The sequence below is a fragment of the Ambystoma mexicanum genome, chromosome 1q (genome assembly GCF_040938575.1).
Source record: "Ambystoma mexicanum isolate Mex_15411 chromosome 1q, UKY_AmexF1_1, whole genome shotgun sequence".
Taxonomy (NCBI): domain Eukaryota; kingdom Metazoa; phylum Chordata; class Amphibia; order Caudata; family Ambystomatidae; genus Ambystoma; species Ambystoma mexicanum.
In genome coordinates this window covers 906,058,512-906,077,663 of record NC_090922.1, presented here as the reverse complement: position 1 = coordinate 906,077,663, position 19,152 = coordinate 906,058,512, and the positions used below count along the sequence as shown (strand labels likewise).

The 19,152-nt window shown below is 48.4% G+C and overlaps 1 protein-coding gene across 4 annotated transcripts in view; it reads left to right on the top strand.

Annotated features, from left to right (window-relative positions):
• FRRS1 (ferric chelate reductase 1) overlaps window positions 1–19,152 on the top strand; it is a 730,440-nt gene that overhangs the window by 155,990 nt on the left and 555,298 nt on the right. For all 4 annotated transcript variants that reach the window (XM_069641539.1, XM_069641540.1, XM_069641538.1 and 1 more), the window contains exon 5: window positions 18,524–18,671. In XM_069641539.1, coding sequence (XP_069497640.1) covers window positions 18,524–18,671 — 148 coding nt within the window. The remainder of the gene's footprint in view (window positions 1–18,523; window positions 18,672–19,152) is intronic.

The following is a 19,152-nucleotide window of genomic DNA, read 5'->3' as shown; positions in this document are numbered from 1 at the left end:
ATATTGAGACTATTGGCTACTTGCAGGCTCTTTGGAAGAGGCAACTTCCCCATCATTCTGACGTTGCTGGATCTTCTGTTTAGGCTGGGCCCCTTTAGTAAATCGCAAATATAACTCGGCGGATTCTCAGGCCTTCTATCCTGTTCAGAAGCTTTGTTTGTGATTCATTCATTCATTCAGAGCACTCCTCTTTCTCACATAGCATAGTGTAGGAAAAGCTGAGCAATGGCGTACATGATGCAAGATTATCATAGTTTAGACAAGTGGTGTTATTGTCTCTTGTCAAGGAAAGGTTTCAACAAAACACATGGACAAACTAGGGGAATCAAAAATGAAAAGGAAAGTGTGAGGGATGGGTCAACACAACGTAGGCTATTTCTCGGGTGTCCAACACTTTAGTAGTAACCTAGTCTTCCAAGTCCTTGACCCACTAGACTACAAAGTAATGGTCAAAGATGTGACCAACCAAGTTCCAAACCTATACTTAATGAGTTTTAGCCTGCAGGCTAATCCCAAAGGTAAAACACAGTTCTTGGCCAACAAGAGCATAATCTCAAACATGAAAGAAATGTTTCTTGTGTAGAAGGCTCTTCTAGGGTTTACTCATTGTGGACCCTCTTTTGGTCTTACTGCTTTCAATATATCCATTCAGCTCTCTCGCATGTCTCTGACTTCTCACCCTTCTCATCTGGTTTCACCTTTGCCTCTTTATCATCCAGCTTGTACTGGTCTCATAGTTTGTGCTCCTTGCTGCCCTGTTGATTTTGTATATGGTGCCTGGTATGTCAGAAGATTTCACTCCTAGACCTTTAGTACTTCCTACTAGCCCTCAGGTTTTCGGCATTCATAGGTTCAGGTCTCTACTACCCTGGGCCTCGCAATCACTTGATATGGTCTCCACAGGACTTGGCTTCTCAACATTCACTTAGTCAGGTCCCGCCACAGCCTCTGGCAGGCTTCACACCCTTGTATCTGGATCCAGGTCTCCAGTAGTTCCTCCAGAAAAGTAGTAATTAGCTGCAAGTGGCAGTCTTCTTGCTCTGAAGGGGCAAGGAACATCATCATTTGTTTTGTCTAAATCTTTTTATTGTGATTTTATTACATTACAGAACAAGAGCAACGCTCTCCACACAAAGGAACTCCTTCATGAACACGCAAATATCACACTTAAAAAAAATAAATGTTCTTTCTTCTGGGGTTTTCCTGGATGTTCACTGTAACGTGGGGGGGTATAGTTGCATAAAGAGCATTATGAACAGCGAACATAGATCGCGGCAATGGGTGTCCCCCCCACCCCCCTGGCCCAGGCACAAAAACAAATGATCTCCCTTGGAAGAAACGAGCATAAGTGGGCAGTTTATTGCTACTAAACCATAGGTCCCACAAAATTGCAAACTCCATATTTCCATACCTCAGAGGCGGCCCTCCTGCCCACAAAGACCAAGAAAACCATGCAACGCCCATTCTAACTGGCATCAATCCAAAACACGATCCCCTGCTCAAAGGACTTCTGAACTTTCATCTTCCACTATAACAGTTGTCTCGGGTAACAACTTTAATAAATCTTCAGCCTGTTCAAAGTTCCAGAAAATATATTCCTTTGTCCTTCCATGTGACCTTCAGCTTTACCAGTCTGACCAACCTAGCCTTTGCGCCCCTAGCAAGGAAAACATTCTTAAGCGCAGTTAACTTCTCCAGCAAGGGGGCCTGGCATGGATTCACATGCTCAAGAATATTCCCCGTCGTCCGGCTGGGAATCCTCGGTAAAAGAAAAAAGTTTCACGTTAAAACTTGTTTAAACCAATCACTGTCGTCTGGGTCCTACTGTCCCCATCCAATGACAGTCCTCTCCCTAAGTTCCGCCTCTGGCAGTTAACTTCAGATTTTGACTTCACGCTTCAGTGTTGGGAGTCCTTGAGTTGCTCTCCAAGATATTTGTAGGTTTTTTTTTACGGAAAAGTTAGATTTGTGTTGCTTCCAGAGCCTGTACGCGCTTTTCTCATTGACTGACAACGGGGCACCCATTGTCAGTGAGGTTTTGTGCCCCCCAAAGGTGAATATTCGTGGAAGTTTCTGGAAGCTGTCTTGGGCCTTCTTCCCACCCTCTGACATGGCGGAGGAGAAAAAGGAGGGAAGGACCCTTTTGAGGCCCTGCACCAAATGCAGGCCACGGAACCAAATGCGGGCTACGGAACATCTACGTGGAGGATAAACATCTACAATGTCTTTACTGCCTGCACCATGACCACAAGGAGGTGGAGTGCGAGATATGGCTGGGCTTCTCGAAGAAGACAAAAGACCGGCATAGCAGGCTGGCTGCATGGCTCAATTCGACCAAGGCCTCTGCCCCATGCTCTGAGCAGGGTCATGCCTCGCCCAAGACTGGCCGGTCCGAAGAGCGGTCTCCCTCTGGGAAGAGGTCAAAAACCTTTTGAGGTTGTCCCATCAGTGGGGGTTTAAGATAAGGCCAAGAATCGCAAGCCCGATTCCACCAGGTTCGCCGCTGATGTGGGATCCCAAGTCGGATAGGCCGCGATCACTATCGCCGTCCGCCTCCGTAGCCAGCCTGCTATCAAGCTCCTCTTCAAAGAGGAAGTCCTCCACCTCAGCCAAGTTATGGGAGAAATCAGAATAACCGAGGCCGGAAGAAGAGAAGAAGGCCGTGCAGCCCAAGCAGACTCAACAGGCACAGCCAAAGTCCTTGTCGACCACTTCGACATCTGCGACGACCACAGCGGCGGTAGGTTCTGATCCAACGAGGATGGCTTCTATGGCCTAAAGGGTATCCCTGCCTCCAAGGTGCAACACGGCCTCCGAGGCAGCAGCAAAGGCTGCAAACACCCATGGGGTGGGGGGTCGAAAGGCACCGGGCCAGTACCCGGTTCAAAACCCTCGGTGAGGAAAAAAGGGGGGGGCAAGGAGGCCCCCAAAACAGCCCTCCAAGGTTGACGTTCAGTTGATGGACATCTCATCCATGGACAACGACCAAGAGTCTGTCCATACCGTCCAGGAGGACGAACACGATGGCAGAGTATGGTCTAGCGATCCATTGTTTCCTTTGCAGCCAAGCGATATATCCATGGACATCCTGACTCTCCACACCCTGGTGACGGAGATCCAGCAGAGGTTGCCCCCTAGCACCGACACCTGTGGTGCCACAGGCCCTTGATCAGCCTCCACATAAGAAGAGAAAGCACCATCCGACACCTCCACATCGACCTCCTCCACCACGTTGGGCCCCGACTCCACCAGCGGACCCGGATACGCACACTCACACGGACACCGTTATGGACACGGCCACAGGAACCAACGAAGAGGAGGACTTGTTCCCAGCAGATGATGAATTGCTGCTTCTGGACGCCCCACATAGTCTCTGCACCAGACGAGGTGGGATCATTCCTCTCTATCTCCAGGGCCTCCGAGCTGTTCCAGCGGCTGCCTGAAGGAAACCGGGAAAGAGAGCTTCTTGTATCAGCAATGAGAGTCCAAGAGGAAGACTATCATGGCGGTGCCCTTTCTGGATGATTTTTGGAAGGAAAGCCTAGCCCTCATGAAGAACCCCTGCATGGCTCCAACCAAGCTAGACGGGCTGGAGAAGAAATATAGGGTGCCGGACATCGTGCCCAAGTGCTTGAAGTCACAACTGTCGCTGGACTCGGTAGCATCTGCTTCTGCAAGGAAACATTCGTCTAACCCAGCTTCATCATCATCAGTTCCCCTGGACAGGGAGGGGAAGAAGTTGGACGCCATGGGGAAGAGTAATTAATTTACAAGGCAGCATCCATAATCAAGGCGGCGAAGGCTCTGGCTATCTTGACCCGATACGACTGGGAGCTTTGGTACAAGTTGGGCCCGATCCTGGAATTCCTCCCAGACGAGAAGATGATGGAAGCTCTTGCCCTCTTTCACGAAGGGGAGGTGGCATCGGACCATGTCATTACAGTGGCAGTGGACATCGCCGACCTGGTTTTCCGGCAGATGGGAAACCGTCTGCCTTCGTTGGCAGGGATGGTTGAAGGCCACAAACCTTCATCAGGACGTTCATGTGAAGGTGCTGGTCATGCCCTTTGACAGAGGAAATCTGTTCGGGAAGGCAGTTGACGATACCCTTCAAGCCATAAAGACAGATACGTAGATGGCATGTTCCCTTGGCACCTTTCAACAGCATTGCTCTTCTTCTTTTCGCTCCTCCAGGGGTCAGTCGTGCAATCATCCGAGGGATTCTCCACCTCATAAAGACAACCTCCCCTGTCCTCCATGCAGGAAGCCCACGGAGGGTGTTGCCAGGCCTATGGTAGTGGAGGTCAGCGTCTGTCACCCTCCGGGTAGGGCACCCAAGGAAGCCTGAACCAGCCAAGATGTTGGGCCCCCACTCGTGCACCCCGGTGGGAGGCTGGCTGATGAGGTACGTCAGCGAGTAGAGGAAGATCACCGACAGATGGGTGCTAGACGCTCTCGCCCAGGGACACACCTTGGAGTTCCAACATAGGTGCCCACGTATTCCATAGGTTCCCCGTCAGGCGCTCCACATCCCTCAGCTCCTGGAAGAAGTCCGGGTCATGTTGCACAAAGGGGCGATAGAGCTTGTTCCGCAACGACTATGGGGCTCTGGAGTCTATTCCAGCTACTTTCTGGTAAAAAAAAAAAGACCGGGTGGGGGGGAAAACCTGCACCATCTGAACAAGTACCTGAAGTCCCAAAAATTCAGGATGGTCACGTTGCATTACGTGCTCGGCCAACTGGAGGAAGGGGATTTCTTGACGACGTTGGACTTGGGGGACGTGTATTTCCATGTCCCCATCCACAGGAAACATCGAAGGTTCCTACGGTTCGTGGTGCAAGGCCAGCACTACCAGTTGAAGGCCTTACCGTTCGGCTTGAAACCAGCCCCAAGAGTGTTTACAAAATGCCTGGCCACGGTAGCAGCCCATCTGCGTCTTCAGGGCATACACGTATACCGATACCTGGACAATTGGCCGATACACGATGGCTCTCGATCTGCCCGATGGGCACATGAAGGAGCCCGTCCGACTTCTGCTGGAGCTGGGATTCTCTGTTAACTATCCGAAGTCCTACTTGACGCCATTGCAGAACGTGCTGTTCCTCAGCGCCAGACTCGACAGAGTGAACTGTCTGGCATCGCCCTCGGAGGAGAGGCTAGCAGCCATTCAAGGGAAGGTGCACCGACGGCCACGGTGCGGGCCATCGAATTGTTGCTGGGCATGATGTCCTGCATCTACCTCGTCCGTCTCTGCATGTTGCAGATGCGACTGCTACAGGAATTCTTGGATGCATGTTGGGTAGCAGGTGTCTGGGAGTTTTGCGGACAAGATCCCTTTGAACGAGGAGTTTTGGCGGGCTATAGACTGGTGGGGGGTGCGCTCCCACATCGCCCAGGGGATGGGGATTTCAAACCCTGCCATACCACGAGACGGTCACCACGAACGCCTCACTGGCAGGTTGGGGCGGGCTCACACCGGACGTCTGCAAGCCAGTGGTCTGTGGCTTCCAGAGGAGAAAGATCTGCACATCAAAATCCGGGAGCTACAGGCAGTGTTCTAGGCCCTAAAGTCTTTCCTACCGTCTCTGAAGGGCAAGGTGGGGAGGGTCTTCACGGACGCTACCACCACCATGTTAGACATCGGAAGCAAGGGGGCACTCGATCCCCAGCACTCTCTAAGGAAGCTCAGGACTTGTGGCACTGGGCCATCGGACAGGGGATGTTCCTCGTCCTCCATCTGGCAGGCGTCAAGAATCGGACTCCTCCAACAGGGAGCTATGATCCTGCCAAAAGTGGGAAAATTCGTCAGGATCAGGTGGACCGTCTGTTCATCAAATGGGGCAGGCCCCTGATCGATTCTTTTATTTTTTTTTGCCACGGCGGTGAACTCCAAATGCCAGAGGTTTGTCAGCAGATTCCACCAACCGAGGAGCTTGGCGGGACGCGTTCCTTCCCGTGGTAAGGTCAGCTTCTGTATGCTCCCCCTACCCCCCCCCCCCCGTTTCCTCACCTGCAATGCGTCATCAACCCACTCGTGCAGTGTTGATGCTAAATGATACTCCTCGTCTTACAAAGAAGAGTTTCTGTAGAAGTTAGCAGCGTGGGCCTCTCATCAGCACTTGGGCCTGTTCAGATTTCCCCTTCAGGCTCACAGCCTGTGTCAAGCACCCTAAATATTTCATAGCCGTGCAGGCCCTATGCTTCGACCATGGCTACTTTCTGCAAAATGGCATCTGCTTGTATGCGCACACTATGTTTAAGCGTATAATATTATGATCGTGCAGGGACCTATGGGACGCTCCCTTGCCCCCTGGGCTATTATTGGTTTTCCAATGGGACTCTCCTTACCCTAAAGCACCTAGGGGGTTGGGATGGGTTTGCTCCCTTCCCAACATTATGCCCCCTGTCTGCTGCATATTTTGAATATGGAGGAATATTTGCTGTGCAAATGTTGCTGATCTGTCTGATCAATGCGACAATGGAGGCATGGGTATTCATGATTTCGAAGTACAGTAAACACTACGGTAAGTAACTTTCACTTTTCCACTTTATATGTGAGTATTTGTACTCCTATTTTTTTTTCGGTTCAGAGCATTCACCGTTATAGGGTGTCAAAAATATGTCTTATCTGTAGGGCCAGGTATGTGAGAAAATCTAGCCTCTAAATAGATGGGTTTTGTAATGAAAGCAGAAGCCTGGTTTGCTTTCCACCATTATTGGTTCTTTAATATGAGCTGTTTAGATGGGTCAAGGGGGGCTATTCTGGCTAGATTATATTAGCATTTGTTACTCTATGTAACTCCATCTCAATTCTGTGAATTGAGAAGTAAAGATTTGCGAATTGTGTGGTGTGGCTCCTTCTCTCCAGAGCATGGACTGCGCTAGAAGTAGTACTGATTTTCTATACTCTGGCCTGGTGGACAGGCTTATCATAACACTGCACTGGCACACTGTAATGCAATGTGCCAGAGTACAGTGTGATCTATCCTAAAGAAGTGAAGGATTGATCTAGTATTAAACACACAGAAACGCAGAGAAACTGTGTTAGTTTATCAACATCAAGAAAAAAAGAAAACCAAAATGAAAAAGAAGTAGATGCGAGGACTGTAGGTCCCAACTATACCAAGTATTCCCACCCACCAGAAGACAAATCTGCCAGGGCTGAGTGGGGGTCTTTTTTAAATAAAAAACCTGCCCTCAAATGAAACTGAATAAAGTCAATGTTTTTTCGTTCTGAGGACAGCCTTTTATGACAGATGAATAGAAGTTTTCCCAAAAAATGTTTTTGTTCTTGCGAAAATTTTATGAATCAAATTGCCCAAATCCTATTGTGAAGACAGATGTATAGAAGGCCAACCTATAGTATGACGGGGACAACTCTGGGGAGCTGTAGCCAAACCAGTTCAAAGTAGCAAGGCGAGTGGTCTAGGCTAAGTCTCAAGAGATGGTGAGCTTGTAAGGGGTCCACGATGAGCAAAGTCGTCAAGGGAACCCACTTAGACAAACAGGTATACAAATACTACTTTACTTATGGCCAAAATAACAGTGAAAAATGACTGCAAACAGGTAATATTATCACTCAGTACTAACATTTAGGTCCATATATACAATCACTGGTGTAGGGCAAAATACATATCAAACCCCTAAAAAGAAATGTATAGATTAGCAGTACCACTACAAGTTCACAATCAACCTAACTTCAGAAGTCCATCCCTAAGTTGTATGGGGCCTTGTGCCCAAAAGTTCAGCAAAATGCCACACTGTTTGTGAACCTGGAAAAATTGAAGGTAATGTCCGAGGCCCAATCAACAGTTCCAATGGTTTGGGGATGAGTTAAACTAGCTAACAAACATTTTCCCAACTTTCTGAGTGCTTGTGTGAACAAGCAATGGAAAAGCCAAAGTGTTAGAAAAGTTTTAGAAAAGTTATCAAACTTTTAAAGGCGAGTTAGGGGTGCAGGTAAGTATTGCTATAACTAACCCCCCCCCCCGTTTTCTGATTTTTCATGAGACTTGGCAGGTCGGTTGAAGGTCAGAGGTGGCTTTTCCCACCTCAGCCCTTGATCCCCAGGGGTTAAAGGTTCGAGCAGATCTCCGATCGGTGGTTGATGCTGGTGCAAGGACTCTCAGTTGAAGAATACAGCAAGACTCTATGCAGGGCCCCTCTGAGGACAGGAATGGATGGAGGTATGTAATTTTGGACAAAGGCCACTGATGAACGGCGACTCGAAGGGACTCGTTTGTCGCGGCCAGACTTTCCTTCCTATCTCGGGTCTCTGATGCTAGGACCGCGTAATGTCAGAGGTAAGTTTTGTTGCATAGGCTGAGGATCCTCCAAGTTCCAGGCCTCAATTCGGAACGGCGATGTCTGCAACAAGCTGGTCAGCCACAGGGGGTTCCTGGGGCACTTCCGAAGGCTCTTCTTTGTAGGACTCCGAGCTGACATTGAGAATGGATGTTCCTCCACTCCAATGGTCACAGCTCCTTCACAGGACTGCTGGAGATCTTCCACAGGACAGGGGTCTGCCAGGGCAGCAGCAAAAGTTGGTTGCCAAGCCTTCGTCCACGTTCTCCTTGTATGTCTTGTAGCTGGACAGGAGTCCTGGCTCCTTTTCCTTCCAGGATCTCTCGAGAGGGAGTGCAAGGTTGCTCTTCTTGTCCCAAAAGCCAGCTAAGAGCAGCAGCTCCTACTAGCCAGTGACAGATCTGCCCCCACATGCACACACCCCAGCAGTGGTCCAATCAGGACCACTGGCGGCAAAACTCCTTCATTCCACCCAGACACATTGCCAGCAGTATGTGGATTGGAACCAGACAGTCCCAGCCCACTTTCGACAGCGAACGCACATACCCCCCCACCCCCAGTAGCCTGCCTAAAGCCTTTGCTTTCCCGGGCACTGGAAGTTCCTATAAGGATTTTCCTGCCCTCGCACTAAAAGACAAGATGGCCAAAGGACAAGGACAAGGGCAAAATCGCGTGACATGGCCATGTTTGACCACTAGCCACAGTTAGTAGCCAAATGCGGTAAACGCAGTAAGGCTAAAAACGAAATAGACCAAAACATGGTGGAAAGTCCATGCAGCCACCATCTTATCTATTTAGCACACCTAGAGTAACTAAACATCCTCTGAGGGTTGGTCTAGAGCAAAACAAAAAGTGTACCCCATTGTAGTGCATTGTAAGATGCATTGTACAATGATAAAAGTTACAACAAGTTACTAAAAGTAGTAACAAGGTAACTAGACTAAGGGAAACAAGGTTTCCCAGTACTGACAGCCTGATGGACCTGTCAGTTTTCCCGTGGCAGATGGGCAAAGAGTCAGTGTAGTGAATCTTAAGGCTTCACTCCACTTTCAAAAGAGCAGGTCAGATAAACAAATAAAAACAAAACGTTTGGGAGTCCACAGAAATGTAAGGAAAGGTGCAGTAAAGAGGGATCTTTCCTAACAGTTCATTTAAGTTTTATCTGGCACCCCATTAACTGTAACACTTTTGGGGGGGGGGGCGTGGCTAACGTGCCATGTAACGGGACGTGCATGAGAAGAGCTGCTCCAAAGATCCGACACAGATCCGTGACAACATGCGCTTAAGCTTCACAAGCAACTCTAAAAATGACGACCCGGACGTGTGAAGGGATGCTCTGCCATTGTGGAAAACGATTAACTGATTGTATGAGCAGCAGCGGTGAAACTGACAACAAAGCTCCTGATGGTCCGGCGACTATGTTTCTAAAATGGCAGCTAACAAAGGGTCAGCTGCCGTGACGGTGTGAGCTGTGGGATGGATCCGGCAGCGAAGCGAAATGGATACATTGTACCCACGGCCTTACGAACACTGAACAGCGACTGAAGACGGTGTTGCGTGCTGCAGTGCGGGGCTTGAAGGAGCGGGTATGCCTGTGCAGCATTCACGGTGACCGAGTGAGCGGAGAGATACTGGGACCGGCATCGGGTGTCTGTGCGCCCCCCCCCCCCCCAATCGCTGATGCACCCCCCCACGCTGCCCGCTGACTTGAATGGCCCGGGAGTAAGGGGGCCGCGCATCAATGAGGAGCGGTGGATTGCTCGGCATATGAGCGGAGTGGAGGGTGCATTGAAAGGGAGACAAACACACTGCAAGCACATGTGCGGGGTGGCTGCTGCTTGAGGCCGTGCGGCCCCGCGCGGCAGCAACTATCAGGCGGGTGGCCTCTTGTCACCCGCATGTGAGGGGGCTGTGGAGGCACGGGCCCGTGCAACGATGCGGTGCACGAACAAAGGACTTGACCGCGGTGCCGCTGCCGAGCACTGTGCTGGCAAGTACCAACGATCCCGTGTGCGCGGGCTGGGCACTCTTGAAACACACAAAGGCTCCCTGGAGGTGGGGACATCGGACCGGGCCTGTACAAATCGATGGCCGGATTGAATTATGAGGAGGTGAGGTGAGGATTGTGTATGAAAAAAGGCAGGCTCTAAGCTGCAATAAATACAGTCTCGGTAACGTGGATGGCACGTAACATGAAGGCATTGCAACTTAGAGCCCCTCACTGTGTATGACCAATATTAGACTGAACTGCCCAAGAGAGGAGGGCGCTCACACTAAATGCTGGTGGGGTGCAAAAACGATTTGTAAAAGGTGGAGCCAAGATACATGCAAACATTAAAGAGAAGCGTGGTGGCTAGCTGGGCATTATAACTGCAAGACACGCGTACCCACATGCTGTAACAACTGCTGGGAGGAGTCATGGCTGCATTAATGGGAATATAAAGACGAGGACGCTGCACCAAGGAACCCCTGGTCGCTCGCGGCTGACACTGGTCTGCACCATCGTGGGGGAGAGACTCGCGCACCAAAGGCTGATGAGATGCGGGAGTGACCCGCGGACGGTGAAGCCCAAATACACAGGAATAAATCGTGTTGCATGGCGGATGAGCAAACTGATATGTGGGAGGATATAACCCACTCGGGCGCATTGCTTAGAGCACGGGAATCCTTGCATACGCCTCTGAACAATAATCAGAATCAGTAGCGACCTGCTGACTACACTGCGGAATTCATCATCAGAATTGGGATACCGTGGACAGAGCGGTGTGAGGTGATTGCCCCAGGTCACAATATGGCAGGAAGAGTGATCAAGGGCAAGAGCAAGCAGCCCACGATAGAGGCGTTCACCAAGATGCAGCATTCCCCAGTTGCGTCGGCGCAGGAGAGCACAAGCGAACCCACAGGAAGTCCCCTGGGGACTGAAAATCACCAGATACTGGCAGCCATAACGGAACTAAAGGATTCTTGGGAGATAGCAATGGCGGACTTAAAGATTTCCTTAGAGGTTAAGATAGAAGCTGTGGGGATCAACGTCAATTTGCTATGACAAGATGTCAGAGCGCTGGCAGACAGAACAAGTAATCTGGAAAGCGCGGTCAAAACGAACACGACCACCAGCACTGACGAGGCGAAGGAAGTCCACATACTAAAACAAGTGGCTAACCTGGATAATCGTGCGGAGGAGGCGGAAGGGTGAGCGAGAAGGAACAACATTCGAGTGGTTGGTCTGCCGGAGGGAGAAGGCCAGGATCCTACAAACTATGTCGAACATGATCCTGCAAGAAATGGGAGCTGACAAACTCTCACAAGGATTCACAGTGGAGCGTGCACACAGAGCCCTCACGAGGAAGCCAAAGCCCGGAGCACCTCCCCACGCAATCATTGCCAAGATTCTGAATTACAGAGATCGTGAGAAAATATTGGAGTATTTCAGAAAAGGGGGCACGATAGATAAAGCTTTGGCTACCATCACAGCTTATCCTGATTATACGATGCTAGTCCAGAGACAAAGGTACAGCTATGTAGCGGTGAAGAGATGGCTGCGCACGGCTGGCATCAAATGCATGCTTCTATAACCCGCGAGACAAAGTGATACACAAAAGTCGAATGTTTTTCTTTGATACCCCAGAGGAGGCGGCTCCATGGCTGGATTTACAGGGCTGCCCAGAACAAGATGCCACACGAACCCAAGGAGAACAAGATAAGTGACTAAAACAATCTATGCATACTGGTATATCACATTGTGAGGTATCCCAGTAGGGATTCGATAGGAACATTGAGAGATGAGTAGTGGTGAGAGATGTGGAAGCTAGGTTATGATATCCTTGATTCTATCGAAGCGCATTGGACTGGAATATAGAGCCTTGAGTATATAAGCAAACTGGATATTAGCATGTTGTAATATGGTTGCAGATAGGAGCGGCAGAACACAGGCGTCTTACCCCACAAGTAATAGAAGTAGCAGGATAGTCATTAGGGCTACCTCACCCCGCTGAGCTCCGAGTACAGGCTATTGTCGGGAAGGGCTAGATGCGGGGGTGCCTGAGATCAAGGGATGGAGCTGGGCAATTGTTGGGGAGGGCAAAGTTGGGGAAGGGAAGGGTGGCGGGAGGAGGGGTGTTTGGGGTGTTTGTGGTTGAGGGTAGTTTAAACAGGGGAGCAAGCCTATATAGACAGAATTGGAAGACAGAACTGGACTGTAATGATGGAAGGGAAAAGGATTTTAACAAGTCATTGGGGACCTTAAAATAATGACATGGAATGTCAGGGGCCTCAATAGTTATTTAAAGAGGAACAAGGTTATGTTGTACCTACGCAGACAAAAGATAGATATTGCATTGCTGCAGGAGACACATTTGACACGCGAAAAGATGGGAACGCTTGCGAAAAAGTGGAAAGGGGTTGTGGCGGGCTCGACATATTCTGCCTATGCTAGAGGGGTGCGCACCTGGGTGGCACTGCATGTCCCATTTCACTTGCTGCAGGAAACTGCAGAAACAGTTGGGAGGATGGTTATATTGAGGGGATTGGTGGAGAACAGGGAGATGAGCATTGTGAACACCTAATACGGCAGCATATTTTAGGACCCTGAGTACGAATCTTAGTATATGTATGGGGAGCGCGATGATCTGGGGAGGGGATTTTAACTGTGTGCTAGACCCCAGAATAGATGGATCGAATCGGAAGATGGATAGACCCGCCCCTGCGGCTAAAGCGCTACAGATGTTGCTAGATGACTTTGGTCTGGTAGATGTGTGGCGAACAAAACATCCCCAAGAAAGGCAGTACTCGCACTATTCCAGCCCGCAACAGTTGCACACGAGGCTAGACTATGTCTTTGCCACGTCGGACATACTGATGGAAACGGCGCAGGCAGAGTACAAGGCCAGGGTCCTCTCAGATCACTCGCCCCTGGTTATTGGCTGGCAGTACTGCCCCCCCCTAGAGCAAGGATTCCAACATGGCGGCTCCGGGCAGAGGCACTTAAGGACTATTTTGAGGTGAATACGGGTAGCGTGGACTCAGCGAGCACGCTATGGGAAGCTTTCCAGGTGGTGATGCGGGGCGTAGCCATAGCAAAATCTAAAGGCCTGCAGGGCGGGATCCTGGCCGATCTACAGGAGACAGAAAGGAAATTGGAAAAGGCGCTGAGAGACAGTGAGGACACTGGAAGGGACATGGAGTTGATTCTTAAATTACAACAGACCTGTGCGGAGCAGCGGGATAAACTGTGCAACCTCAACTGTAAAAAATACATAGCAAGACAGCATGCGGGAGGAGATAAAACAGGGAGGCTCTTGGCATGGTTATACAAGAGCGAGATCCCCAGACCCACCATTAGGACGATAACAAGAGAAGATGGCAGTGTAGTTGACACCCAGGAGGAAGTGAATCAGGAGTTTGCAGAATACTATAGGAAACTTTACGGGGATGAAGAAGGGAAGTAATTATGGAGAAATAACAAACACTTGAAGACATAGGTCTGCCTATAATAAGTACCGAAGAAAGAGAGGAGCTAGATGCACCGATTACTTTAGAGGAATTAGAAGACGTAGTAAGGCAGCTACCTACTAGTAAGACCCCGGGAGCAGACGGGTTCCCAAGTGAGTTTTATAAAGTGTACAAAGTGGAGGTGCTCCCCCCGATGTTGAATATGCTAAATGAAGCGTTTGAAACAGGACGGCTGCCAGAGTTGCTCAGAGAAGCGATTATAATACCGCTTCCCAAGCCCAATAAACCTGGGCATTGCTGTGGCTCTTACAGACCATTGTCAATGTTGAACCCGGATAGTAAGATATTAACGGCGGTCTTGGCAAACAGATTGCGAAAAGTCATTGGCAAGCTAATACACCGTGATCAGACGGGCTATGTCCCGAATAGAAACATAACTCACAATCATAGACGTCTTCATCGGGTTATTGAATGGGGGAGCAGGAATGAGGGTGAAATGGCAATTGTGTCCCTAGACGCTGTAAAGGTCTTTCATTCTGTCAAATGGCCATGGCTGCTGGCGGCCTTGGCGGGTTATAGTATGGAGCCTGGATACATAAGATGGGCAAAGATGCTATACAGTGAACCGTTGGCCAGAGTTAAAGGCATGGTCTAGTAAAAAAATGTATTTAAAAAAAATAGATAGGCAACATAAACAAAAATACTAGCATTCTCTTTTTTAAAACTTCCTATGTAAAATTTTGAGCTATTCAAGCTCAAAATTCGCAAAAGCAAGCACATGGGCGCATCCATTTTGTGAAATGGATGCCCTCCTGTGCTGGCTTTTGCTTTTGCGGCACTAATGAAGGCTGAACGCTGGGTGGCTTTCCCTTCATTAGTGCTGTACGAGGAGGACGGGGACCGGGGACCAGAGCAGGAAAGCTGCAGCTGAATCTCGGTAAGTGCTATTTATTTTTTTTTAAAAAATAAGCAATAGCTGGGTTTTTTTTTTCTAGGTTTTCCGGGCTGGAGGAGCCCGGAAAACTTAGAAATAAAACCGCAGCTTTAAAAACGTTGTATTTATGTTTGCGGTCGCTATTGAAGCAACCGCAAACATAAATACAACGTTATTGTGTTGGAAAACGCTGCGGTTTTTCTTTCCGAGTTTCTCAGGCTCCTCCGGCTCGGAGGAGCCTGAGAAACTCGGAAAGAAAAACCGCAGCGTTTTCCAACACAACTGCGTTGTGTTTCTGCCTGAATCTGCTTTCCCATTTGGGGTTCTCGGGGAGCCCGAGAGCCCCAAATGGGAAAGCAGATTCAGGCAGAAACAACGCAGCATTGCGGAAAACAACTGCGTTGTTTCTGCCTGAATCTGCTTTCCCATTTGGGGCTCTGGGGGGAGCCCGAGAGCCCCAGATGGGAAAGCAGATTCAGGCAGAAACAACGCAGCATTTAGCATTTCCCAGAGCCCCAAATGGGAAATCAGCTGTAGGCAGGAACACTACGCGGCATGTAAACACAACCGCGTTGTGTTTCTGCCTGCTGTGGCTTTCACTTTGGGTCTCCGGTGCTCTGGGAGCACCGGAGACCCAAAGTGATAGCCACAGCAGGCAGAAACACAACGCGGTTGTGTTGGAAAACGCTGCGGTTTTTCTTTCAGAGTTTCTCAGGCTCCTCCGAGCCGGAGGAACCTGAGAAACTTGGAAAGAAAAACTGCAGCGTTTTCCAACACAATAACGTTGTATTTATGTTTGCGGTCGCTTCAATAGCGACCGCAAACATAAATACAATGTTTTTAAAGCTGCGGTTTTATTTCTAAGTTTTCCGGGCTCCTCCAGCCCGGAAAACCTAGAAAAAAAACCGCATCTATTGCTTATTTTTTTAACAAAAAATAAATAGCACTTACCGAGATTCGGCTGCAGCATTCCTGCTCTGGTCCCCGGTCCCCGTCCTCCTCGTACAGCACTAATGAAGGGAAAGCCACCCAGCGTTCGCTGGCTTTTCCTTCATTAGTGCCGCAAAAGCCAGCACAGGAGGGCATCCATTTCACAAAATGGATGTGCCCATGTGCTTGCTTTTGCGAATTTTGAGCTTGAATAGCTCAAAATTTTACATAGGAAGTTTTAAAAAAGAGAATGCTAGTATTTTTTTTTATGTTGCCTATCTATTTTTTAAATACATTTTTTTTACTAGACCATGCCTTTAAAACGGGAGCGGTTATATCCGAAAGATGGCAACTAAGAAGAGGCACCAGACAAGGATGCCCATGGTCCCCTATGTTGTACATATTCGCTCTGGAGCCTTTGGCGATATACCTCAGACAACAGTATGAACCTGTAGGCATCGAGGTGGGAGGGGAGCGACACTTGATTTCACTGTATACAGATGATTTGCTACTGTACCTAAAACACCTGGAAGAGAATCTCCAGTACATCCTAGAGGTGATGGAGAGGTATGCAGAGCTGTCGGGCATAGCAGTGAACCCTCAGAAATCTATCATCTTCCCGCTGGGAAACTATCGGGGAATTCCTGCCAGAAGGTTGCCGGTGTTGCAGACTCCTTGGACTGTTAGTACTTTTCGATATCTTGGGATAGATGTTTACCACACAGTGGAAGAACAACATGGGCACAATACTGAAGTAGCTGTAGGGAAAATTGAGAAGTGTATGAAATTCTGGGTGAAGTTGCCTCTAGCAATGATGGGACGGGGGGCATTGCTCAAGATGGTGGTCTTGCCAAGGCTCCTGTATTATTCTGAGAACATTCCGTACTTGATAGCCAAGAAGTTTTTTACTAGACTTAATAGCATGTGCATGGATTTCCTGTGGCATGGCACCAGAAACAGAGTAGCACTATGGAAGCTGCATAACCTGTATGAAAAAGGTGGAATAAAACTGCCTAATTACGAGGTTTATTATGTAGCGGGCCAACTGCAATATGTCGCCAAATGGCTCTCGGATGAATCGACCCCTGAATCTAGGCTGTTTGGTCAGGCTTGTGCCCCATTCTATCTAAAAGAGATGATCTGGCTGCCCAAAACAGAAATGAAAGAGCGTCCTAAAATGATGATGCTCGGATGGAGGATGTGGCGCCGGGCATGCCAGATGATGGAAAACCCAATCCCATGCTCCCCGCAGATACCGTTGATTGCGTTGACAGGGGATGAGCAGCTACGGAAGATAATTAGGAACCATTGGGAATCTGTGGGGCTGGTAACGATGGTAGATATATGGCGAGAGGGGACTATCAAACATTTTGGAGAGTTGGGAGAGGAGATGGGGTTGCACGAAGGCCAGTATATCACATATCCTAGAATGGTACAGATAATTAAGGAAACATGGCCTAAATCGTTACTAGAAGAAGAACCAGACGCTACCATAGACACGATATGATATTGCAGAAGGTGGGCATGAGATCTCTAGATTGTATGAAATGTTGATGTCTAAAGTTGGGGAAGAATTGATACAACTCAGACTAGATTGGGAAACGGAAGTGGGAGCTCCGATAGAGGACTGGATGTGGGAACGTGCCCTGGGGTACCATAAGAAGATGTCCAGAAATGCAAGATTGAAACAGATGCAGCTATATGTTACGCACAGGGCATACTTGACACCCATGAGGATATCAAGGTTTGAAAATGCAGGGCGACAAACATGCCCTAAATGCGGCGAGGAACAGGCTGACATGGTACACATGTTCTGGTCATGCCCGGTAATTGAGCGCTTCTGGGGTGAAGTGGCGTGGAGACTTGCGGAAAAAGGGATCACCATTGTCATAGATTCAGCCTGGGCCTGCCTGCTGGGGGGGTTCCCCAGATAACAAAAACTTAAACATGTCAAACTTAAAGATCTAGCGTATGTGCTAGCAAAACGAAGGATTGCCATGGGATGGAAGACCTGTCATAGGCAACGGGTGGAGGTGTGATGGAAAGAGTTGCAGAGGTGGACGAAGGCAGAGACCACAGTGTGGCAAGAGACGAGTAATACTGGGGAAGAGGAAGAAATGGGAACCCTGATGGCATGGAGATTGTTGATAGCGGAACTATTTGGAACAATACAAGATCGGACAGAATCTGCAGGAAATGAAACCCCGCTGGGCGAGGCGGATACAGAGTGATTAGAATTAATAGGCTCGTAAAGGGGGTGGGATAAGGGGAGCAGTGACAGAATTATGCGAGAAATATTGTGCACAATTGTAATGGTGATAACTGCACTGCGAGTTTTTGTTTGTATTGGTTTTGTTTGTTGAATTAATAATAAAAATTAAAAAAAAAAAAACTTTAAAAAAAACTAACACTTTGTAACGTCAACTTCTGCAGGCGTAACATTGAATTTTGGTTAAGGAAATGTCAGATAACAGTTTGGAGGCTTGATAATGGAGGTTCCAGAAGGCAGAGCTGGTGAACAAAGCAGAATTCCTGAAAGCTTTCTGACCTTTTTGCTCTGCAACACCAATTGTGACTTTAAAGTAGTACTTGAGGCTTTAAAATGGTGAGGTTCATAAAGGAATAGAATTCCGAAGGAAGAGGCGAGCATGCTCTTAGTGACTTGCACGGCTCTATTTGGGAAAATACCCCAGCCTTCTTAACATTCATCTTCTGGAAGAGTGATGGTGGGCCCAAACTTCATGATCTTGAGCAATGATGCTTTGCTCGTCCTTGTACTTGGGATCAAGAGCAGTGAAAATGCACCAACACTTGTATTCCAGAACTATAGCATGGCGTGTGGCAATATTTGCGATTTTAGCATTCTGAAAATAGTGATGTAATGAGTGGCACTTCACTTTCAGATTCTCGGTGGTAGAAAAATATAAGATCTATTGGGTGATGATTCCTGGACCCATTGTTTCACAACCCAATGTTCCTCCTTTAACCAAACCCCCACAAACGTCTGGTGCTACGAGGACATCACAGGCACCATCCCATCTAACAAAACCAGTAAGTGATGTTTCTATTCGTACAACTAAGATCCAGTGGTGGTTCTGGTAAAAAATATGCTGTTACTGTAACATAATCCACTGCAACTGAAGCTCCGGTGTGACTTTTGAATTGCTGTACTTTCAAACTGTGATTGTAACTTGAACTTCAAAGATCTTTTCAGGTTTTCAATGTTTGTTTTCTATCTTATTTAGCGTTAATAGTGGGATGTACAATCCACAAGGTTACGCACACAGTAGCAGATATTATACCCATTGAATATGTGTGATTTGCACAGGAGTAAAGTTTGTTCCGATTTTCTAAACTGAAATGGAGGTGCAGCATGTTCTCATTTCCCTGACACTTTGTGAATTAGGCTTGTGGGGACGGCTTCAGTTGATAAGCTTGCAATCAAATTTACAACTCCAGGTTTTAACAGCCAATGCCAACTTTTTAAAAACACGTGACTTCTGTCGATAAAACTATGCAGTGGCTTGAAAAT